General features: G+C 31.9%; 1 protein-coding gene across 23 annotated transcripts in view; it reads left to right on the top strand.

Annotated features, from left to right (window-relative positions):
- Positions 1 to 25042, top strand: part of LOC106052278 (RNA-binding motif, single-stranded-interacting protein 1-like) — a 232377-nt gene extending 207335 nt beyond the window's left edge. For 15 of the 23 annotated variants that reach the window (XM_056003483.1, XM_056003564.1, XM_056003570.1 and 12 more), the window contains 11 exons: positions 422 to 582; positions 3082 to 3140; positions 4762 to 4853; positions 9159 to 9402; positions 9725 to 9840; positions 10039 to 10088; positions 10244 to 10418; positions 13549 to 13656; positions 19284 to 19364; positions 20592 to 20694; positions 21259 to 25042. In XM_056003483.1, the coding sequence (XP_055859458.1) occupies positions 422 to 582; positions 3082 to 3140; positions 4762 to 4853; positions 9159 to 9402; positions 9725 to 9840; positions 10039 to 10088; positions 10244 to 10418; positions 13549 to 13656; positions 19284 to 19364; positions 20592 to 20657 (1152 nt within the window). In that variant the 3' untranslated portion in view covers positions 20658 to 20694; positions 21259 to 25042. Of the gene's footprint in view, positions 1 to 421; positions 583 to 3081; positions 3141 to 4761; positions 4854 to 9158; positions 9403 to 9724; positions 9841 to 10038; positions 10089 to 10243; positions 10419 to 11922; positions 16936 to 19283; positions 19365 to 20591; positions 20695 to 21258 lie in introns of those variants that run through there. The other 8 variants (XM_056003522.1, XM_056003503.1, XM_056003514.1 and 5 more) reach the window with 8 other exon arrangements.
- Positions 25043 to 25478: the final 436 nt, after the last annotated feature.

Below are 25478 nucleotides of genomic sequence, written 5' to 3'. Positions count from 1 at the left end.
GCACATTTCGGATTGACTCTCACTTCAGCCCTACGCTAGCCATGTCGATCGATGCATTCATTGTTCACACACATATGAGCGTAACTATTTGCGTGCAGCGAGTTGGACAGCCAGAGTGACATCCTGCCCAAACAGATCAATGACCTATCAAAATATTTCCCGTCATGTTACAGCGAAAAACGTTTGTTCAAGCAACTGAAAGCAAAATGTTCTCCAAATCAACCAATACGTTAAGACACTGCTAAGAGCTTCAACTAGTCGGAATTGGTAGCATGGCCAGGGCAATTACAACTTGACAATTTACTAACCAATAACTTTACACATTTTTTTGTCTATTAAAAACCTAAAACATTTTTAAACAAACTGACAAGCAATAGGTTTAGCAATTTTTTAAATTGACTTTTGTGTCTATTCTTTCCAGAACTATCCATCACGCAGTATGCCGGCCAACAGTCCGAACACCACCTCAAGTCAGTCATCAAACCAGAGCCAGTCAGGAGAACCTCTCAGTCGGACTAATTTGTACATCAGGGGACTTAATCCAAATACAACAGATAAAGATCTTGTTAATCTATGTAATGGGTAAGCTGCAATGTTTTTGCTTTTTCACATAGCTAAATACACATAGCTCAATACACATAGCTCAATACACATAGCTCAATACACATAGCTCAATACACATAGCTCAATACTCATAGCTCAATACACATAGCTCAATACACATAGCTCAATACACATAGCTCAATACACATAGGATTGACACCAGAGAACATGATTCGTTCTATACTTAAACTTTAAGCAGTAAATAAAATGTATCTCTTCAAGAAGCAGGCTTTTAAAACATCCTTTCACCAATTTTACATTATATTCAGAAAGTTTAACAAAACAATAGGTACACACAAACACATGCATATAAAACATACTAGAGAGGGAGATATTTATGGAAATAAAAACCCATTTACCATGACTATGTCTTTAACAAGCGCATCTAGTAGTGTCTCGCGTGTCTTGCTGACATCATTAAAAACAAGTCAGGTAGTGTCTTACTGACATCATCAAAGATATTTGTCAGGCTGTGTTTGTCTTACTGACATCATCAAAGACATTTGTCAGGCTGTGTTTGTCTTACTGACATCATCAAAGACATTTGTCAGGCTATGTCTTTTAATCACGTGTTTCACTGCTAACCCACATCACCTGTCTTCAGTCTCTCTATGACGTTGTCTTGTCTGCTAACCCACATCACCTGTCTTCAGTCTCTCTAGGACGTTGTCTTGTCTGCTAACACACATCACCAGTCTTCAGTCTATCTAGGACGTTGTCTTGTCTGCTAACCCACATCACCTGTCTTCAGTCTCTCTAGGACGTTGTCTTGTCTGCTAACCCACATCACCTGTCTTCAGTCTCTCTAGGACGTTGTCTTGTCTGCTAACACACATCACCAGTCTTCAGTCTCTCTAGGACGTTGTCTTGTCTGCTAAAACACATCACCAGTCTTCAGTCTATCTAGGACGTTGTCTTGTCTGCTAAAACACATCACCTGTCTTCAGTCTCTCTAGGACGTTGTCTTGTCTGCTAACACACATCACCTGTGTTCAGTCTCTCTAGAACGCTGTCTTGTCTGCTAACCCACAAGTAGTATTCACCTGTCACTAAATAGCAGGGTCGGACTTAAATATTGTGGGGCACAATGCGAAACGGATTTCGCATGGCCCAGTTTGGGTAGGGATACGGATAATAAGTGAAAATTAAGAGTTTGTATTAGAAAATATATTCGTCTTTGCATTTTATTCATTCTTTACTACGCACAGAATTACTACACGAGCCTTGCGTGTAGCGAAATCATACAGTAAATCATTAGAATTATGTCTCCTACATAGATCACGCTCAATAGCTAGAATTACCAAATGTTTCTATCTTTGAGAATTATTGACCTCAAGTAATTCTTTATTTTTTGTCGCGAGAAGCTTCTTTCACCAGATTTCACAATAATGCCGTTTTTTTTTTATCGCGCGTTTTTCACATTGAATGACACCCCAAAATTACCATTTTTGTCTATATATTTCTGGAGATTTGTACGAGTTTTCAAAAGATTTTAATAATTTCCGCTTATTTCCAGGACTTTTTCGTATATTTTGCAATTTCAGGAGATTTCCAGGAACTCCTGGTAAATGACAATGAGAGGCCTCGGGAAATCTGTTATAAGTTATAAAATGATTTAATTTAATAATTTATACACCTAGAATTAGCGCGGGTCCTATGAAAGTGCGGGCACACTGCGGACGCATAGGTTGCAGTGGCCTAAGGCCGGCCCTGCAAAATAGCGGCTTATGCTACGCCGCCGGTCGACTAGTTCAATATAATCTGTATCGCAATGTCCCAGATGTTCAGTTACAGTAACATGTCATGTGGCAGCATCCGATTTTGTTTCTTAAGTTAAATGTTTCATGAGTAAATTTATTATACTTCTTAAGTCACATCACGACATCCTACATTAGGTCTATGTTTCACATTTTTACACATTGGTGGCATACCCTAACACATATCATTGTAATTTTTGTGTAGCCTAAACGATGTCTGTATTCAAGTGTCATAAATGTCTAAACGCCATATCCCCGCAGATCTTTATAATCCTGGCGCCAACCACCTTGTCTGTGAATCACTCTATCATACATCTTTGTGTCACTAAATCAAACATCGGTGTGTCGCTACATCAAGCATCGGTGTGTCGCTACATCAAGCATCGGTGTGTCGCTACATCAAGCATCGGTGTGTCGCTACATCAAGCATCAGTATGGTTCTCCATCAAGCATCAATGAGTCAGTCCATCAAACACAGTTCACTCCCAAGATCATCATTTATTTACTCTTTGCAGAACATCCTTTAAATACAACTTACACTATACAACTTACACTATACAACTTACACTATACAACTTACACTATACAACTTACACTAAACAACTTACACTGTAAAACTTACACTGTACAGCTTACACTGTACAGCTAACACTGTACAGCTTACACTTTAAAACTTACACTGTACAACTGCATCAATTGAATCGTGGACTTTTATTTTTAGGTTTGGAAAAATCACATCTACAAAAGCCATCATAGATCAGACGACAAACAAATGTAAGGGTAAGTAATGTTTTGACATTCCCTAAATTCGCTTTTTGCACAACCCTAGATAAACCCATGTGACGTGTGATTGAACTGAAGTATCTTTGCTGTGGACAGCAGGAGCAGGGGCTTGTGGGTGTAGGCCTCTTTGGGGGAGGGAGGTGCGAAATATAGCAACATAGAAATGTGCTCGTTTAAAAACCTCATCACTGACTTGTAGTTCACTTTACATTAAGCCAAGTTTTTTTTTTCGCTATGGATCAACTCACAAGGGTCTCCCCCCTGCAATAGCTACATTGAACTGTTTGAAATACCAAGTATCCAAAGTGAACTCTGAAAGGAAAAACAGAAAAAAAAAGTGGGGATAAAAAAAAAGTTTCGAAACTCCTCTTGTCAGCTGTCATTTCAATAATTACATTGTAAAGTTGTTTCATGATTTTCTCACGATTGAACTGAAGATCAATTCATTAATGTGAACACATTCTTTGAAAAGATTGGCCTTCTTCACTATCTAATTTTAATCAAACCATTTTTTTTTTTGTTGTTTTTTCATGGACAACTCTGACTAGAAATGACGTTTTGACATTTCACCAAAGGGAAGAGGAGACAATGGTCTGTCCTCTAGCATATGTAGTGTAACAAGTAGATCTAAACACATTTGATAATGTCGACCCTGGGAAGGTACTGGGCTTTATCCGGGAAGTGGGGCTATCTACGAAGATCTGATTTATGAATTTGTGAACATGCACTATTTACATTAGATTTTTACCAAATATTTAAATTTTTACTACCTTGACTATTTTAACTGTGAATAGACCTTGATTTTAATGATATGACTGTATAGAATCTGGCCCTGTTGTTTAGAGAGAGAGTAGTCCTTAAGGGACTGCAGGCACGACATGGCCTAAATTGTGCCGATGTGCCTCAAATCAATCAATCAGATCTAAACATTCATAAATAAACCTTGAATTATAGTAGAGACCAAGAGCTAGGCTAGTAGACATAGAGCCATAGTGTTCTGCTATATTTGAGATTTGATCCATATTTCGCAATTTTTCATTTAAAAAATTGAGTCCTTGCGAGGCAACCACCAATCGGGGGCCCAAGGCGGCTGCCTAGTTTGCCTATTCCTAAGTCCAGCCCTGGTCCTGGGTTCGAATCTCGGTGAATTTTGAATTTCGGGATTTTTTTTGGGCACCCCAAGTCTAATGGGCACTTGACGTAAGTTGGAAAAGTAATGACAGTTGTTCGTTGTGCTGGCCACATGACACCCTGCTCGTTAACGTTCGACAAAGAAACAGATGACCATAACATCATCTGCCCTATAGATCGCAAAGTCTGAAATGGGAACTTTTTACTTCATTATCACCGGGACTCTGTTCATAGATCACTTTGACACTTCTTGCATTTTGACTTGACATTCTTTAGCAATATGTTTTCTATCTCCATTGCAATGACTCATTTGTCATTTGAACACATTTTCGTCAAAATTGTAAATACATTTCTAACCCCTCTTGCATTGAAGTGTATAGAATGTCAATATGCGTTTAGTTGTTTTTTTTCCTTTGCATTGGATCTTGTGTAACCAGTAATGTAATAAAAGTCTTATAAGACTATAACACAGTGTGTCTTGTTTCAGGTTATGGATTTGTAGACTTTGAAAATCCCCAGGCAGCAGAGTTAGCAGTACAGGCCCTACAGAATCAAGGCATTCAAGCCCAGATGGCTAAAGTAAGTTCTCTTGTTACAGACACAACATAGACTCAAGCTGGCTAATCATATCAAGACACTTGAGTACATAAGAACCATTTGGAGTGTAGTGTTAGTGATCCACATTCGTATATTTCAATGGAAGCTGTTTAATTAAAAGTTAGCTTTACACGGTAATCATTAAAAGGAAACAAGTCGGACAATGATAGCCTAAACATGAACAAATAATAGGTTCAAGGAATTAGGGTGACATCTTTCAAACTTTAATTTTCATTTTATAACTCGACTCTGCATCATCGTATGGATCTATTCGGTGGTATTACTTTTTTTAAAAGTAGTTTTGAGCTGAATGACACAGTGACTTTAATGCTATCTATTAACACGGTGACTTTAATGTAATTTACATTTGACTAACATCAAAGGATGCACTACATCTACATCTAGATCTTTAAAAAAAAAGAGAAAAAAAAAATGTAGTTACATGTACTTCAATCAGAGACGTTTAAAGTCAAACATTAAAAGACTTGTACGGGCAAAACCGGTAACTCGAGTCGACTCACATGAAAGAGCTCAAATCGGGAGATTCCATTACCTGCCCTTACCACGTCCACATGTGCGAGTCCCACGCAGAGATGTTGGGAAAGATTGAAGGAATGGTTTCAAACTTCTGGAGTGTTCATCAATGGTGTTTCTGGTTTACATTTTGCCAGTTGGTTAATTGGGATTGAAAAACTAAAAAGCGAATTCAGGTTTTGTAGAAAAAAAAAGTTTGACATGCGTTTGACTATAATAGCGAGAAATAAGTGTTTCAATGAACAAGGTACACCCGCGGGGTGGGGGAGTCACTTTGAGGAGGGGGTGTTGTATAGGTTAGCCGCAAAGTCGTACTAGACGCAATTTGATACGTGTTTTTACATAATCCTTGCATATAAGCTTACTTCATTGATTCTTTTTAGGTCACTTATATACTTGTCAATAATAATCTTGGGGGGGGGGGGGATGCATTGTGTCTAAATCATTGTGTCCGTATTTATCAGGGATTTGTAGAAGGAAAGAACAACAAAACGAGACGTAGGGTCTAGTTGTGTGCTGTTCCAGTCTTTCAATAGCCCTTAAAAGGTGTGCTGTGTTTCTCCTACATTCCAGTGTGTAGGCAAACCTTGTCTCGGTACATACGTTAGTTTTAAATGTCCCACTCCTATTGTCACCATTATCTCAACCCTGGCACTATCATAAAGCTCTTCTACTAGAAACGTAAATCGATCACAAAAAGAAAAGGGGATAGTCGAAAGGGGTGAGGGGGAGATAGGTATGTTGTATGTAGGGGCCTATAGAGTCTATAAATTACAGGCGGATTTGTTTTTTTCCACTTCAGAATATTTTTTTCTCGGTGTTCTAGCCTCTAAAACCGTAGTTCTAAGATAAGCTTTAAAGCGTGTTTGATCTTGTCAGACCGTGTCGTGCTTTCTGGAGGCATTTTTTTTTTGGTTGGGGGGGGGTATTAAATTAAGAACGGAGGTTTGTGTGAGGTGGTTGGACTAGAAAGGAGTTGAGGGCGAAGGTTTAGATAGGAAAGTCATCGCACTTTTGTGTCCCAATGGATAAGAACATTCTTGTTCTTGGAGTAGCCTCCCGTTGAAAGATCGTTTCGCAAACAAGTCCAGAGCCTACCATTCATTCACAATGTTTAAACACACTATCATGGACTTGTGGGGTCAACAAACTGCCGTCCTGAATGGGAAGATTCTCTAACCGATGAAGTTAAAAATGATTGCGGTGAAACAATTTAAATCTTCTATTAAGTTCTATACAGATCTAGATCTAAGTGTAAAAACCTACGGCTACGTGTCTACACCGTAGATCTAGATGTATCAACCGTGAGGGTAATAGGCGATATTATGCCGCCCACGCCTGATCCGGTTCTTTCTGTGGTCTTACTGTAGACAATAAGCTCCTAAACCTACCCTCCAAAGCTGTACCATCGCAAATTAATATTAAGCCGAAAAAAAAATATTTAGTTTTCAAGTTCTTTTATCATTGTTGTAATGAAAAATACGCCATTTTGTTTACTACGTTCTTAAGAGGATGTAACTCTCCATCCCAGAAGTTTAAAAAACAATAAACTAAGATCAAGTATCACTGAACTATATATTATTTTGATGGAATTTAGTATGATCAAAATTTAGATTTAGTGCTAGCTTTAGGGTTAGGGTTGGAATTAGGTTTAGGGTTAGGTTTAGGATTAGGTTTAGAATTAGGGTTAGAATTAGGGTTAGGGTTAGAATTAGGTTTAGGGTTAGGTTTAGGATTAGGATTATTAGGTTTAGAATTAGGGTTAGGGTTAGAATTAGAATTAGGTTTAGGGTTAGGTTTAGGATTAGGATTATTAGGTTTAGAATTAGGGTTAGGTTTAGAATTAGGGTTAGTTTTACTGCTAGGTTTAGGGTTAGGGGTTTGGGTTAGGTTTAGGTTTAGAATTAGGGTTAGTTTTAGGATTAGGTTAGAATACGTTTAGTGAAGCCTAACCCTAACCTTAAATCTAACCCTAAACCTAGCACTAAACCTAACCCTAAACCTAGCACTAACCCTAAACCTAAATACTAAACCTAACCCTAAACCTAGCACTAACCCTATCCCTAAACCTAAATACTAAACCTAACCCTAAACTTAATTCCCTAAACCTAGTACTAAACCTAAACCTAAATACTAACCCTAAACCTAATTCTAAACCTAACCCTAATTCTATTACCTAATTCTTATTCTAAACTAACCCTAAACCTAGCAGTAAACCTTTTATTTCGATCCTACTTAACCTAATCCTAAACTATAATATAGTGCTCCAAACGATATATAGTTCAGTGACATTTTTTTCTTTACTTCCTCTCCAGAACATCATAACAATATGGCGTTGCCTCTATTACAGCAATAATAAGGAACCGTAAAAACTAAATTTTTTTTTTCGGCTTAATATTAATTTGCGATGGTACAGCTTTGGAGGGTAGGTTTATGAGCCTATGGTCTACGGTAGGACCACAGAAAGAACCGGATCAGGCGTGGGCGGCATAATATCGCCTATTACCCCGTGAGCTATCCACCCACTCTGCTATGTGCGACATTTTGGAAATAAGATTCAATTTTTCACTTAAGTCTAAGTTTCCTACCAACTTGCTTTTTTTTTTTTTTTACATTTTTATCCACAAAGGTGTAAGCTAATAGTAATAGGGTCTACTACTACTAGCCTAGGAGTTGTACAAACCCGTGTTGCCTGTTTGAAGTGTTTCTAATTCTTGTACAAGAAGAAAACAAAACGTACAAAATTGTACAAAGTAAACTTCTGAATGAATTGGATATCTGTTTCATAGAGCACATTTTCTAATTGCACAGCACAAACAAGAAAGATCCAGTGTCCCTAGATCATGTTGTTGACTTACCTCCAAAATTTCTTATTAGTTGCTATGCACAAAATCTGCTCATTAAATAAAAAGAGGAATGGCAAATAGATCGAATGAATTCATTATATCATTACAATCCTTTTTCTTCTTATTAATCCTATAGCACACACACAAATGTCTTACAATTTGAAGATAAATCTTGAAAATATTTTTTTTTTAATTTATGGATTCTCCAGCTTTTAAAAAAAACTTGTAAAAACCTATTCTCATATTACTTTAGAATCATATATATTATAGTACTCATATATAAGTCTATAGTTACAACACAAGGTTTCTTCACAAAAATAGAACTCAGCCAGTTGAATGAAATAAATTTTATACATATTCAGTAGACTTCGTCCATAGTCCCCATGAAGTATTTTGAATGAGTGAATATTGTCCATGTTGACATAAGTGACAATGTGCCTAAAAGTTATTTTTTTTAAAGAAGTGGTACAACACTCAGCATTTTTGTTTTTGCTTTAGCTTTGGGAAAAAAAGATTTCTTAATTATTACAAAACTACTCTAAAGCCACTATTAAGCAGTGTCTTTTGGAGAAAAAACAAATAGCTAGCTTATATTTATATTAGTTCAAATTCTCATGGACTATGAATAATAGTGTGAAATTTCAACTTGATCTAAGAATGAAAAATTGGGGGGAAAAAAATGTATACAAAATTTGTGTCAGACAGAAGGTATCAGAAAGAAGGACGGAGTGAGTTACTCTAGCTTTGTAAAAAAAAATATGACTCCATCTAAGCAGTCACTTTGTTTTGAATGAACCTTATATACTCATCATTTTTATTATACTTTAAATGTTTTCTTTGTTGTTGCTTCATGTCTCCGTAAGATTTGGGGTATAGCCTTTGATGGGTATGGCCCAATTGTTAATAGAATTTACATGGTTTCTTTCAACAGCAACAAGAACAAGATCCAACTAACTTGTACATAGCTAATCTTCCAATGTATTTTATGGAAAAAAATCTAGAAAATATGTTTAAAGAATATGGAACAGTTATTTCTACTAGAATTCTACGTAAACCAGATGGCCAGAGTAGGGGAGTTGGATTTGCCAGAATGGAATCAAAAGAAAAATGTGACCAGATCATTAATGCATTTAACAATAAAATGTTGCCAGGTAAGAAGATGGAATGTTTTTGAGATTTTCAACATGTTTTAAATTATCAGAATATCATTTCCATTAATTTTAAATAGATAATAAAAATTTTAATAAAGGTTCGTTAAAAATGTATTTTATTTTGCGTTTATGAAATTCCACTAGAGGTTAAAAAAAAAAGTTGAAATTATTATTGGGTCAATGTGAATTCTTGGCAATATGTTCAGTTTTATGAGCATCAAACAGTAATGTAAAATAATGGGGGAAAAAAATCTGCTCACTGAAAAAAAATTAACCTTGGGGCTTAGAATGAGAGATTCTAATATAAAATTCCTTTTTTCAGGTAGTACAGAGCCTTTGTTAGTCAAGTTTGCTGATAGTGGAAATAAAAAAAAAACCACACCTACAACATTAACGCCTAGATTATTTACACCAGGGAGAGATGACGCAGGCATATCTGTAAGTCATGAAGTTAGTTCTTTGAATTGCAAAATTGTTTCATTGACAATTATACAAAGTGGTTTTGTGTTATATAACTGTTAGCTAATGTTTTAGAAGAGAATGCTGAAGTTGCTTTGTATAAGTAATATCATACAAAATTAAATTATTCTATACATAATTTGATTGCTTATGAATTTCTAATCATTCATTTTTCAGGCATTACAGTTTGCATATGAACAACAAGCATTAGCGGCAAATTTAAATGGGTAATTAAACTATTAATTTAGCGTCATTTATTCTTTTTAAAACTTTCATAAATTATAAATACTGGTCTAGAATATTTTAATCATTTAATTAGGCCTATATAGATTTTTGGCTTTGCTTTCATTTTTAATTATATATCTTTTTTTCCTCACAACAGTCAGTTTATAAACTATGGAGTTCCAACACCTACTATCATGCAAGCTGGTTTGGTGCCGAGGGGCTACACATCAGTAGCTGCCACCACCCCCGTGACCACATATCAAATGTCCTCTAACCCTGCTGCCACAGGTTGGATGCCTCAGTATTTGGTACAGCCCCATCAAATGCAGCATGTGAGTCAAAGATTTCTTTTTGATGTTTAATAGACAACTTTTTACTTCTATGTTGTACTTTTCTTCTTTCATATGTCAGCATTCTATAAACCAACTGAATTGAAAAGGCAATTCGTTTGATATTGCACATTTTCTGATATAGAGAAATCTTTAATGTTTTTTTAAAATTAGGAACAATAATGAATTTTGTCACTAGATTACAAATTCGCTAAATTCCCAGGGTAAAGGATTGGTTAGGCCTTTACTAAAATAAATTAAACTTGCATGTAAATTGCATTTCAGTATGATCAACTGTACTGCTCTGAGTTCATGTGGGCATTTACTATTATAATCACATTTCCTAATGATTAAAAGATTTTTTATACTAAAAAAAATGGCATGAAAATTTACACACACAAAAAAAAAGCATGAATCAAAACTAATTTGTAATGTTGACAAAAACTTTTGGAAAAAAATACCTGACAAAATCTATTGTGCATTTTTATTACATTTGTCCTTTATGTCTATCTGAAGCATGGCTTTTACTTTGCAGTATGTGTATCTTGATTGAACTTTAATAAGAAACCTGTGCATTTTTCATTTTGTTGTGCATGCATGTCATTAGTTACACTTAAAATGGTTAGGTTTAAAATGTCTATAAAGTTTTTTTCAATACAAGAAAAAAAAAAGTATTTCAAGTAGATAGTAATAAAGCATTGTTCTCAATTTTCTAAATTAGTTTATTTTATTCATATATACAAAATTTGTCATTCAAAATCATGACAAAATAGTTTTGGTCCAGCTATTGACATTTTTTTATGTCAGTAGACAAAATGGGGGAATGCTTTCTTAGATCTCATTAATGTTAGTTTTTAGATTTAAAACAAAAATGCTAAAAAACCTAAGCTATTTTTTCCTCCATGCCATTTTACTGAGAGCTAGAATCTTAATGTTTGTCTATATATCATGTGTAGTCTGTTGGCAATTCTGATTCTGTTGTAACTGAGATATTCTTCTTCTAATTGTCTAAAACACTATTACCCCATGAAACATATCAAGCAAGCATCACTATGAATTATGCCAGTCGGAACCAAATAAATTCATCTCTTTATAAAAGTAATGATGGAATTTAAAAACAAAAAAGAAGTTTTTCAAACAATGATTAAAGATTATCAGACAGTCTGGAAAAAAGTAGTTAATTACACAAACATATTGTTTGTATTAGAAATCATTTGTTTCTCATCTCTGGGCATTTCATCCAACATTTAACATTTAGGTTTCTCAGGACTACTGACTGTACACTTATGGAAGTCCACATCATTGTATAGGCATTCACTGTGATATTTAGGTCAAGATATTTGGACAAGAAAACTCACTTTCTGCAGCCAAAGAAAAAAAATCTTTTCAGAATTTTCCTAAAAATGTTTGTCTAGATTAGTTGGTCTGTCTAGATTAGTTGGTCTATTTGCTTGCATGTCTTTGTGTGGCTGTGTGTAGCTAACTGTGTGGTGTCTCTAATCTCCAGATACTGCCAACAACAGCAGTCCACCCAGAACTGGCGGCGGCCATGCTGGATCCTAGTGTGCTGATGTAACACCTTGTCAGTAGTGCTCCTCCTTACAACTACACAGCCTCATTGTGTGTCTACTTGCCTTCCATGCGTGTTTTGTGGGGCAGAGTCTTAACTGTTCATGTTTTTATTCTAGTTGTTTGCAACCATTTTTTTTTATCATCTTTCTTAAGTTTTTAATTTTATTGTTTGTCATGATACATTTTTTTTTTTTTTACTTTTAATTTTTGCATGAGAATCATGCCAAACTGTCCTTTTTAAAATGTGTGGTTAATTGAATTTTTAAATGATTGATTTTTTTTAAAGATTACATTGATATTGCAACTCCTTTCCTTTTGTATTTTGTCTAAACCCTTCACTTTTTTTTTTGTAATCTTGTATGAACAGTGAAGATGCCAGTCAATTAATGAATCTGGCAAGATTGCAACTGTCGGATTTTATGTTTTTCTAATTTTTAAATGTACAATTTCAATTTTATTTGTCCAATATTTTATTGGTAGTTATAACATCATTAAGTCAATACAATGTTTACATCTTGCAGAAAATCAATTTATATATTTCATATTAATGCCTCTTTATACAGTAGTTGGTAAATGTGAAACCATTTCTCTTCAGCTGTGATAGATTTTGACTTGTTTTGCATATTTATTAACCTCATAAAAATCAAATACTTTACAGTACTAGCTATAATGGAAATGTCTGTTTTTTATATATACAGTATGACTAGTATGAATGTTAAGGGTTAAAACATATTTTAAACATGAAATTTGTCTTGTCAAAAAAATACGGCATATAGATCAAGGCCCACTTAGTTCTTCATAATGACTTTTTTTTTCCTCTGTTCTAACAATAATATATATTACACCAGACTCTGGGAACTTCAAACTATTTGGCTATAACTAACTGGCATTGAGGTTTTATTTTTCTCTGTGTGTGTCTGCAGCTGCAAAGTTTGTAAATACCTGTGCACTTTAGTTCATAAATAGGTAATTGAGTAGATGCATTTTTAGCAGAGTAGTTAATGAGAATGAGTATCTTGTTCATATTTTAACCTTCATTTTTTTTTTTCATTTCGCTCTGCAGTTAACAAAATATATAAATAGATTTTCTTTCATTACATTGTAAACATTTGAAATTAATTTTTTTAAACAAGAAAAAAGGTAATAGCAATTAATTTTAATAATTGATTCATACAGTCACAATAAAATATACCTAATCTGACAGAAAATCTGCTCATTACTAACAAAGAAAAAGCATCCTAGATCTGTGAGTTCTTTTGAAACTTAGCCACAGTGTATATATACTAACAGTTTCTTTTGCATCCTTTACTTATTCTGATTCTTTATAGGACCTATATGTGCTTTGAAGTGATGACTAACTATGGCTAGGAAACCACACATATCAAATTACAAAGGAAGTCATTGCTTATCAAACATGAATGGTTTTAGGTTCTTTTTAAATTACATGAATTTTTAAATCTTGAGTGTGAGTGTGCTTATATTTAAACATCAGATTCTTGCGATGGTTTGACTTTTGTTGTAAAAACATTTTAGTTTTGATGTTGCTACTGTTCCTTTACAGATGGTAACCAGTAGTAGCCATCCGGGTTCAGGCAGTACGCTTGACCCATCATCAGTGATTCCTCAACTGACAACCCAGATGGGACAACTCCAACTTTCAGCAACCTCGGTAGGCAACTAAGCATGTGGCCGATTAGGTCTTCTGTTTCATTTTGTTAGAGGACTTGTCTTGAAGAATTTCTCTAGTTTTAAAAAAAAAAATCTCCATCTTTTGTTTCTATCTCATGGAATGCTCCATTCTGGACTTAGATTTAGTCTTACAAAACTTTAGTACAACTTCAAGCAGTTGTTTACCAAAAATAATAGCTTCATTTTTTTCTTCCTAAATTCTAATTAAAAAAAAAAAAAAAGATGAAGTCAAATAACTGCATGTAGCATTTTCCTTGCATGGAAATTCAAGTTTGAATGAAATGATCTTTTGCATGTTCTGGTGTAAATGTTTTGTCCAGTTTAAACTTCCATTTAGTTTCTTCAATCCTATTAGTTCTTCCATGATGTAAACAAAAATTCAACTCAGGGACCTCTCTCCATCATGTTTCTATACCTAAGTGTTTAAAATGAGAAATTTAGAGGGTTTCTTTTAATCAATAAATAGTTGTGTAAGATTCCTTCAGTTGCAACCACTGAAGCATTTATGATTATGTATAGAGTTAGCACTGCTTATTCTTTGTGGTATATAAAGTTTTTAAGATGCTCATAGATTCTGTTTTGCTGATTGTCACAAATTTCAAATATTTTTTTAAATCTTCAAAACTTTTAGGAAACAAAAAAAAATGAAAGGGTAATATTAGTTCTAGACATAAGATTACTAGTTTTTTTCTATACACAAGATAGTTGTAGATGCTAATTTTGAAAAATCTTTTGAATAAAATAGGGTATATTGTAATGAACATTAACAAATATTATTGCATAATTGTATAGAATCATGAAATGTGAAGCGTGAACTATAAAGAAAACAAAGTTTGACTGATTGCATCAGAAATATGCTTGTATGTAATGTATTGTCTAAACTTACTGTGTTATTTGTAAATATTTTTTACTATTTAGTTTTTGGTTTTCACCCATTTAATTTTGATAAGATTTTGTAATTGCTGATAAAAACTTTTCATTCATTGGCTTAATTAACCTCATTTCAGTTTCATATTAATTAACATAAACTCCAACCACCCCCACCCCATTTCAACCAAAGAATATATAATGAAAATCCAAATGTTTCTTCGGCATGGTAAAATAATGTGCATTCATATATATATTATGTCAAAACAATAGAGATGATCCTATCAAGTGTGGGATAGTTTAGATGTGATATTGTATTCGAAATAAATTTCATTTCTAATTTTACTTACTTGTATATCAATCAATAAATTTTATTTTCATTGTGTCCTTAATTTTTTTTTTTATTGGTGTTGATCTAAGTTAATGTGTGGAACCACTGCTGATATGTTTAAAACCAGCAAATGCGCAAAGTGAATTATTATGCAAAAATATCAATGAACTTGTGCCCACTATGTATGAAATATGTACAGGTTAAACTTTAAACATCTTACAAAATTTTAATGTAAATAAACTTTTTTTTTCTTATACATTTCTTTTATATTTATTGTTGGGAACAACATTTTAATTTTTAATATTTAATTTCTTCTTCTGTCATCAAAAGTTGTTGAATCTATTTCCTTTTTAATGTTGCTCTAGTAGTAAAGATTTTAATCTTGCCAAAATATTTTAGCAATACATTTTTTTGTTTAACTAGCATAGGAAGTGGACTAAAACTTTACTTTTCTTATTTAAGCTTTTTTTTTTTTTAATTTTCAATTTTAAAGCTATTGTATCATTTAAAAAACTTTTTACATACGAGAAAGTTTTTTTTTTTTATAAATTTTAAAATTCTTAATAGGTTCTAAGAAGCCATGTTACCATCTGATTTTAAATTGCTTATTATTTACAAAATTATTAATGCACATATTTGTACAGAATGAGTTTTGCATCATTTCTCAGAGTATTGACTTTTTAATACATTATTAATAGCTCTGTTGTTTTTTTTATTGCCAGAACTGTAATAACTCGTCATATGTCAAACATGATGTCCATTCTACATTTTTCAGACATGAAGATGTCCATTCTACATTTTTCAGACATGTTTTCTATGAAATGTTTTGTCTTGTGATGTAGAAATGAATTATTGTTTAGAAACCATGAGTTATCTCCCAGGAATGAAATGTGTACTTCCATATTAGGAATCAGTTCTTTTGTTTTGTACAATTAGTTAACTTTTTGAATTTAGCCATAAATGTGGTGAAACTTTTATGTAAATATTTTATTTTACTTTTGCTGTGCTGTTTTGCTGCTAGGATGTAGAAATGGTTCTGCTAACATTCCAGGCATCCTGGTTGGCTACACCCACCTTAAGGAGGCATTCATTTCCTCACCAAAATGTGGTTTTAGTTTCTAATTATTGAAGAGAAAAAAAAATACACCATCATGTGAATGCCTCTTTTAAAAACTTTTGTGTAAAAAGCTTTGCTTTTTTTGGTGGTGGGTGTTTTTCGTTTTACTTTTTTTTTTTTTTTATTCAAGATCTTGTGTCAGTAACATTGTCATGCATCTTGATATTTTTTCAAAATGAATATTGCATAAGTTAAGTAATGTAATGATCAAAGAGTTGAATGTCGTGTGATCACTTGTGTGTGGTCTTTGATGCTTTATGAACTTACAGCGCTGTCTAATGGAACAAAGCAACCATTTATTTGGTGACTGCCTCCTTCATACACTAAATAGCATAAAAAAAAAATTAACATTTTTTTTTACAGGCAACAAAAACAATGTGAGTTAGTCTAACGATAATGTTTTCCTGATACAAAAAAAAAATTAGCAAAACAAAAATTTAACTAACCTTAATTTTTCTTTGCAAAACACATTGAAATAAACATAATAAAAATGAATGGAAGTACATCATTGCGATTTCCTAGACAAAGCAGTTTCAATTACCTCCCCTAATTGTATTATACAGTTAGAAGTAAGACCAAAATGATGTTTGAATGTATTCATAAGGTTTAAAAGGGGCCATTTTTTACTTTAGCTTTTTTTTTTAAGAAACAAATGCTGCGAATGTACTTTTTTTTAAAACCATGTTTCTTCACTGTAAATCTCATGACCTTGAAGATTCATTCAAAGCAATCATCTATACATCTATGAATGCTTTTATTTCATTAGAATTTTATTTCTGATCTTTTTCTTTCCTTTTATTTCAGTGACTTTTATTCTCTGGATATTTTTTTTTCTGTCTTGCACTGTCATCTTAGTTTTTTTTTTTGGGATGTTAAATGGCATGCAATTTAGATGACAAAAAAAAAAATGAAGAAAAAAAAGGAATAAACATTTTTTTCAATAATTTTTTCTTAAGATTGTTTCATATATTTGTGTTGTGCTTTGATTTTAATCTACAATGACTATTTCTCCAAACTCAAAATACATTCTTTTATGAAAGTTCACTTTTGTTTTAGAACACAGCACAGAAAACATGGGAACTATCCAAATGATTTTTTAAAACCTTAAGATATATTAGGATCTACTTTAAATTGTTTATAATAATGGCAATTAAAAAAAAGCCTAAATTAACTTTCTGAAAAAAATATTTAAAAAAACAAAACATTCTTTGCAAAACAATAATACATTAGGCATGTCAAAATAAGTTGTGGGCAGTGATCAACTATGATGTGAGTCTTGCATAAGTCATACTGTCCAATTTCTGCTAAGCATCCTTTAAATTGGGTAAACTTAGGTATTACTTATTGACTGGATGCCATCAGGATATGAATGCAAGACTTAATGGTTAGTAAATCTTTCACTAAGCTAAAGCTGTTGGTCTTTCACTACTCTAAAGCTTTAAGTAAATCTGTATTCTAAAGCTGTTAGTAAATCTTGCTCTATTCTAAAGCTGTTAACAAATTGTTAGTAACAAGGTAATTTCCCCAGGACAATTACATTTAATATCAGTTAAAATATTTTTTCCCTTAAATCATAAGAAAACACATCGAAATTCTTGAAAGCAGCTTTTCAACCCTTTTATATAGTCATCAGAAAGCATCTTAACTACAAGAATGTTTCCATTATGGTTATAAAATGCCAAAACAACCCAACAATAGTTGTCTGAATGGCATTCAGACAGCTCAGAAGCAATGTTAATTGTTAAACAGCAGTGCTTGGAGCAGATGGCCTCATGCTGTGGTTTTTTTTTTGGTACGCTCAAGGGATAAGACACGAGAGGCATTATTCAGAAATGCATAAAAGATCAAAGTCAGACATCAGTTTACTATAAAGAAGATTTAACAACAAAAGACTCCTGAAAGGGACAGCTTGAGAAGTCCCAAAAAGACAACAGTACCTATCTTTGAGACCCAAAGAAAAGATTCTGTTGAGGCAAGCTATAGACAATGAAAACACTTAACACCTAGCTGACAACTTTATCTTATGTGCCTAAACTGTTTAATGAAAATTGACATCTTGCTAATCTTTAACCATTAAAATTCAATTCAAATTCAAAAGCTTAACAATTGACATCTATTTTTTCAAAGATATTCTCGCTCCATAGGTTATTTTTTAAAGAAAACAAATTTCAAAGTAGAGGAATAGTTAAATAGACTTAGATTTACACTGGTTTAAGATTTTATGAAACTGCGCTTCATTGCATTGTGCAAGCTTAAATTTTATAATTAAACAATAAATAATCTGTTTCTTTGTATTTCTAGAGGAAGCTATCCAATATATCTTATAACCTAAACAAGAGATAACATTTATGTCTGTGTAATGACATTTACCTTTTTTTTTGTTTATTGACATAATGCTCTTAGTGTCATCTGAATGTAGGCATGCTTTTTAAATTCATGTGACTTCCTTGTCCAGCTTTGTTTTCTCTTTACCTCTGTGGTGTTCATACCAAACAGCATGCAAGACCTACATATTTGGCTACATACCCAAAGTATGCAGAGGAAAAAAAAAGATTCCAAGAAGCTCTTAAATATCTTTTGCAACTTAATAGTAATAATAACCTTTATTATCCATGAGGAAATTTGTTTTACAATTATGCATTACAAAATAACAATACATTATTAGAGCAAACAATTTTTATGATAGCACACAAAATATACATTCATACCCCACTTTCTCTTACAGTTTACAACAGTAAGTTACATTCTGTTCGTGATAAAAATATTTTTAGGTTGCCATTAATGGCGGTTTAAATCAAAAATATATTTAGATCTACAATGAATTATAATTTGAAATATGTCCATTATGTAGACATAGGTAATGTCAACAGCAAAAAATTTCCCTTTGATAGTTATCTCAACATTTTAGAAAAAAATAATAATATAGCCCTAATATTGACTTCACATAGATCAATACATTTTTATTAAAACTAATGTCAAAATTATTTCCTAGTTGAAGAAATTAAACACATTAGTATTTAAATTATTTTTAATGTGAAATGAAATATATTTTTTTTTATGTTAGCCTTTAATTATAAAGCCTTCAAATCTTAAAATTTTAGACCTATCCTTTAAAAGGAAATAGTTAATAAACAATTATATTATGTTATGCTGAAAGTTATAGATATCTTTACTTATGATTATATTTTAATTTCAATAACAAAATGGTTTCTTTTATAAATCCAAAAAGGTTTTGTTCTATTTCAATTTTGGAAATGGCAAAATAAAAGTGTTTTTATTTTTATTATTTCAGTATTTACCTACCCACTATACACAGATGTATCAAGCTAGTCCACAAGGTACTATATTTCAGCCCATGGGTGTGCCATTGGATGTAGGTATTTTACTGAAGCCAAATTATAGCTATGGTTTTTGTTTTAGGCTATGAAAAAAATGATAATTAAAATTAAGCTTCACTATGACTTTTGACGCTTGGATAGACAATACATGTGTAGTTTCAAAAATCTTTTGACTTGAAACCTGGTAAATACACTTAGATTTTTATTTGGGAGAGAATGCCTGGAATATCTTGACCTATATCTACTTTTGAGAGGAAAAATAGAAACTGTGCTGGCCATACTTCTTTCTAGTAGCCCAATATTATTGGAAACCATTGACAAAAGACTAAATCTCAGAGAAAAAGCCATGTTCCTTTGGACATACACATTCACATATACATACAGAGACACACATGTCCTCCCAACCCCCTTTTTTTCCCACCACCATTTTTTAAATATTTGATGACAGATTCCATCTCCTCTTACTTCCATCTAATATTTTATTGATGGCAAGAATTAACATACAACTACACAAATACTTCCAGTTTATCTAATATTTTGTTGATGGGAAGAATTAACATAAAACTACACAATTACTTCCAGTTTATCAAATATTTTGTTGATGTCAAGAATGAAAATGAAAACTACACAAATACTTTCTCAAATCCACAATTTCAGTGAATTTCAGTTCACGAATAGCTATTTTCTAATAATCACTAATAGGATAAACATATTAGAGCACAGGAGCTCTACATTTCTTTAAAATGTTTCTATTAAATGCTGAATTAAATATTTCATTTACTAGTAAATGTGTTCTTTACTAATTTTCCTTTCAATTAATTTGTAATTAGTAGGCTATTTAATTTATTGCGGATTCTGGAGAAGAAAACATGTTGTTCTAGGTGATTAGTCAGTGGTCTGTAAAATTTACTGTGGTCTAGAAAAAGGTACTGAAGTAGTTAATGCTGATGTGTGGTCTAGAAAGAGAGACTTTAGTTATAATGGTTGAATGGGCTGAGGTCTAGTACTGTGTTCCGGGCACGACATGGCCTAAATTGTGTCAATGTGCCAAAAACCCAAAATATCAAATAAACTTGTACTATGTTCCCCTTTGTTTTCTGTTTGGATGTGTTTGACATTTACTTGACCTATCTCTACTTGCACGTTCGAGAGGAAAAGTAAAAATTGTGCTGGCCATTCATCTTTTTCTAGTAGCCCAAAGATTGATATGAAAAAGAAATTATTGAACTGGACACTCATAGATACTTTTATTTGTCTTTCAGCAGGAGCACACATTAATAGACGATAGAACACATCACCATTTTGCATATACATCTGTACCAAAATAAAATTCAACAGCATAGATACCTGTTTCATTTCAAAATGGTAACTACATTTTTTTTTTTTAATTAGATAAATTTAAATTTCATGTATTTAATATAAAAAAAGTTTTTTTTTAATTTTTAAAGGCTATAGTAGTCTTTTTTATTTTATTAACTGAACAAATTACATTTTTTCCTGCTTAATGATTCATCTAAACCAGTTGAACTTGGGGGCCTACAGTTAATGAAGGATGAAAAAAAGTAGAGATTTTTACGTAATCTATATTTATTTAAGTAGTTTCTAAAACAGATTTGTATTTATAGAATTTGCAACTTCAGGATGTCACCAATACACAAACAAAGCTTTTAGAAAGATGGCCTCTTAACTCCACTTTTCCAAAAATGAGAATAATTTTCTGTAGTACATGTTTTAACCATGTATTCTCTTTTTAATACTATCTTCATCATGTTTCATTAAAACTTAAAAAATAATACTTTAGAATCTTTCAACTTAAATGTACAATGTATTCATAGTTATTTAAATCTAAATATAAACAAAAAGAAAATAAAACTAAGACATTGGACTTTACTAAATTGTTTCTTCACAATTATTTTTATTTATTTTCAGAATTCCACTACTTTACAGTCTGTGCTGACTGCCACTTTGTATTTTAGTGAAGCCCATGTTAGGCTATTATCAGCCATGTGACTAGATCAGGAACATATAGTGGAGACAACACAAAATTGTTTACCTTTTTATTTTATTTTTAAAATTTACATGTATTTTTTAAGCTTTTTAAAATTTGAATTTAAACAAATTAAGAAATGGCAACAAAACAGTCACATTATGGTTGATGCCTGAAATGAGCTCTCCAGTCTGCATTCCGAAATCTTGTAACTAGAGCAGAGCACTGTTTTTTTTCCTTAGAGCTGTTTTATGAGCTCGTTTCCTTATTCAATATGCAACTTTTCACAGCTATATTTTGTTTATACCAGCTATAACATTTTCCAAAATTCCCTCCTTCAATACAGAATATTTTTTTTTCCAAAATGAATTGGAATGCCTTATGAATACCCTTTCTTGAAATGTGAGAAATTTCTTTTCATGATGAAAAGAAAAGCTTTTTGCACTAAATTTTTTTTTCTGGACTATTAATTTTTAATAAAAAATTAAGCAGATTTCATCAAGACTATATTTTTAATAGCTGTGTTTGTGTTTTTTTTATAATTATTTTTAATAGTTTTTAAAAATAGTGAAGCAAGTGCCTTTTATAGAATTTGTAAATACAGTTTTTGCTTCAGTACGATTTGTATGACCTCGGTGTTTTTTTTTTTCACTATTGTTGTTTTCAGATGTTTTGAAAATGTCCTATTGATTCTTGTCAAGATAAACCTTCTGAAAAGTGTTACATGTAAAATTGTTTTCCCTACTTTAAAATGTTAATTAGCAAAGGTTGATCAATTTGATCTTTATTATAGCTGAATCTACCACATAGTTACAAATGTACAATTTATTCTTTTTTAAATTTCAGCATATTATAATTTCGTTTTATTAAAAAGAATAATTGTCAGACTGTGGTAAAATATATATAATGGCATTTAAAAAGCAATGAATTATCCAGATTCAACAAAAAGTTTGTTGGGTTTTTTTTTTGGATTGAATATATAAATTCTTGTACTTACTGTTGGTGCCTATGCACTTCTTTTCTCAGTCTGTTTATTGAAAGTTTATTTAATAGACCTTTAATGTCTTTCTAAAAATAAAATGTTAAAATGAATAATATTATACTTACAGATCTTGTCAAGTTCATATACAAAGTAGAGATGATTTTGACAATAAGAAAGAAAGGTAGAACAAAATGGTCCTTCATACTAAAAGAATAAAAATGTTGTGGATACAATGTTTCAGATTTGTGTGTGTGTGTGTGTTTTGCAAATACACTAGATCTCAAGTGGAAAATTAAGTAAAAAATATATTCAAATGTTATTCAAAATAATGCATTGCAACTACAAACCTAAACAAGGGCTAATTAACATAAAGAGGAGCAAATTATCCTATGATGAAGATATATAAAATTGAGAATTAGAAGAGTTGCCTATTCTTTTCGTTGCTTTTGTACAGCGCATTGTTCATGCTTATAGCATGTTCAGTGCACTTTGATCCGATCTCTTTTCTGGACATGTGGGAGATGGGGTACACAACTCAGCTTGTGTCTAGAGTCACACTCAAGCCTCCTTGATAGGTAGCTAAGTGGTTTAGGTCACAACCTCACATCCCTTCAGAAAAATTTTATTTTTGAAACTAATCTCAAAAGTTTACCCAACATAACTTTGAAAATATGATGTGGTGACCCAATTTTTTTTCTTTCTTATTCTTACTGCCCCTCTCCCTTTTGTTTTTATCCTCCCCCAAAAAAACATGAAAGTTATCCCCCATGACTTCCTCTGAAATAACAACAGCAATAAAATGTAAATTTGAATATCATTTCTTTTTGCTTTTGTATTTAAAGTATATATAAGTTTGTTATTTAATTTATTTTGCCCTATAGCTAACCATTTAGCTTGGCTTTTTGAAACAAATAAATGATAGAGATCTTCAGACATGAAAGTCTTTCTTTAATTCTAAACATAACATAGAATTGTGAAGTTTCTTTTTAAAATAAGAATTTTTGTAAACCCATTTTCTTGAAATAGCCTTTAATTAATCCAATGCCTACAAAGGTAGATCTAGTAGCAAATGGTAATTATCAGAATAAAATAAAAAGATAAACAAGGATATAAATATTTTGTTCTCATTCTTGAACCTAATTGTGATGGAGAATACCAAAATTGCAGCTTTTTAACAATTTTTATTGAACTCATTGAATAAAATACCTCATTGTCTTTTTCTGCTCTTTAATAGAAAAAGGTTTATAAAAAATGTATACTTTTTAAATAATATACAAAAAACAGCTAATGAAAAATGTTTCAACAAAAATTACTGGCCAAATTGGATTAAGAATTAGCGTTTACACTAGAACAACTAAAGTTAATGATAATTTCAGCAGTTTATACAAATCTTAATATTTTTGTATGTGCTGTTTGTGCTTGTTGTACAAAGTGAGATAATTAATATCAGATGTCTACTGAAATTATCACTTGCTTAGTGGTTTAACTTCAGTCAACGATTTTTTAAAAACATATAAATAAATAAAAAATTCAGATTGTTGAGAGTCAGTCATATAAATTCAAGAATTTTCATAGCAGTGTTCAATTGTTAAAAAATGAATTATATCATTAACTGCAGTTCTTATTTAGACAAAAGTTAATTTAAATATTGTCTTCAAAAATTGTAAAATGCATTTCTTGTACATATAACTACCAAACTTTAAAAAAAAAAAAATGAGTTTTGTTTGTATGTTTTTTTGTTTTGTTTTAAAAGTATTTTCTATGTAAAATTAGAGAATGACTATGTCGGCAAAAAAAACTACCACAGTATGAGTGTGTTAAATGACTCTTAACTTGTAAATATTATCTATGTACAAAGTTTTGATGATGGTGATCAAACTACTTTATAGTAAAAAAAAATATGTAGATTCAGAGCAAAACTTGCACCAGCTGTGGTTCTATCAAAATCTGTCTATGCATATTTTTTTTTATGCCAGGATCATTATGAAGTCTGAGACCATTATTCACTTTCTCTCACACATTCAACATTTCATGTTTTCAAAAATTGTAGGTTATGGTACACATTCACAATAATTTTTGTTTGCCCACCAGTTTTTAAATCTTAATAATATATACTTGTGTACACCTACAAATATCATTAAATGTGGTATTGTTAACCATTAAATTTCAAGTGAAGTGCGATAATTATTCCTATTTTTATTGTTCTTATTGTCATTTACTGCATATGTTTTGAAAAAAAAAAGCAATAAAATGGTGATGTAAATATCAGAGAAAAGCCCTTGTATAAAGGCAATGTCTAGAGCTTTTACTAATTTTTTTGTATACACCGAAGAGCTCCTTTTCAGGGATTATTATTTTTAACATGTTATGTGGGGCCATAGGGAAACATTTTTGAAACTGACGGATTCTGGCAAACAAATCTGAACTAAGTAGTCTGAAACTTAAGAAGAAACACATGGGCCAAAATATTGTACCTGACTTGATATAATTTGATTTTAAATGAATTTTCAATCATTTTTGTTTGCTTCCATAGTAACTGGTGACCAAATGCTTCTTGTTACTGGTGTACATGTGCTGATCAATTTGTTTGCATGAGGTCCTTTCTTTTTCTCTCCTAAAATGGCTTTTGGTGATTTTTTGAAACATTTTCTTGGTCTTTTTTTTTTTCTTATTGACTCTACTGCCATTTGTGAAAGGCAAAAATTTTGTTCTCAGAAATAAATGTTGTAGAAATTCCTAGCAAATGAGTTAGTTGTGAATTTATATTTCTACATATATTTTTATGTCACAGAAAGATTGTCAAAGCACAATCCCCAGATAGTCAGACAAACTACAATGCTCAGATTGTCAGACAAAGCAGAATGCCCAGATCACACAAAGCACAATCCCCAGATTGTCAGACAATGCCCAAACATTTTAGAGAAATTTTAAACTGATAGTTGTATAACTTACAGTTTACAAAACAGAATATATATCATTTAAATATTAAGAATAAGAAAACAAGGCTGGTGTCTTTGTAGCATGACTATGACAATATTTAAAAGCTTAAAGAAATTTTATATTTTCTAAAACTAGAACTAATTGAAAATCCAGTGAATGCAATAATGTGAATGAGCTAGTCTAATCCTTAATTCTTTGGGTATAAATCCAAACTATAACAAAATGTTCAGGAAATATTTC

The sequence above is a fragment of the Biomphalaria glabrata genome, chromosome 1 (assembly GCF_947242115.1).
Source record: "Biomphalaria glabrata chromosome 1, xgBioGlab47.1, whole genome shotgun sequence".
Lineage (NCBI taxonomy): Eukaryota > Metazoa > Mollusca > Gastropoda > Planorbidae > Biomphalaria > Biomphalaria glabrata.
Note: the sequence above shows the minus strand (reverse complement) of the source record. Positions and strands in the feature narration are given on the sequence as shown.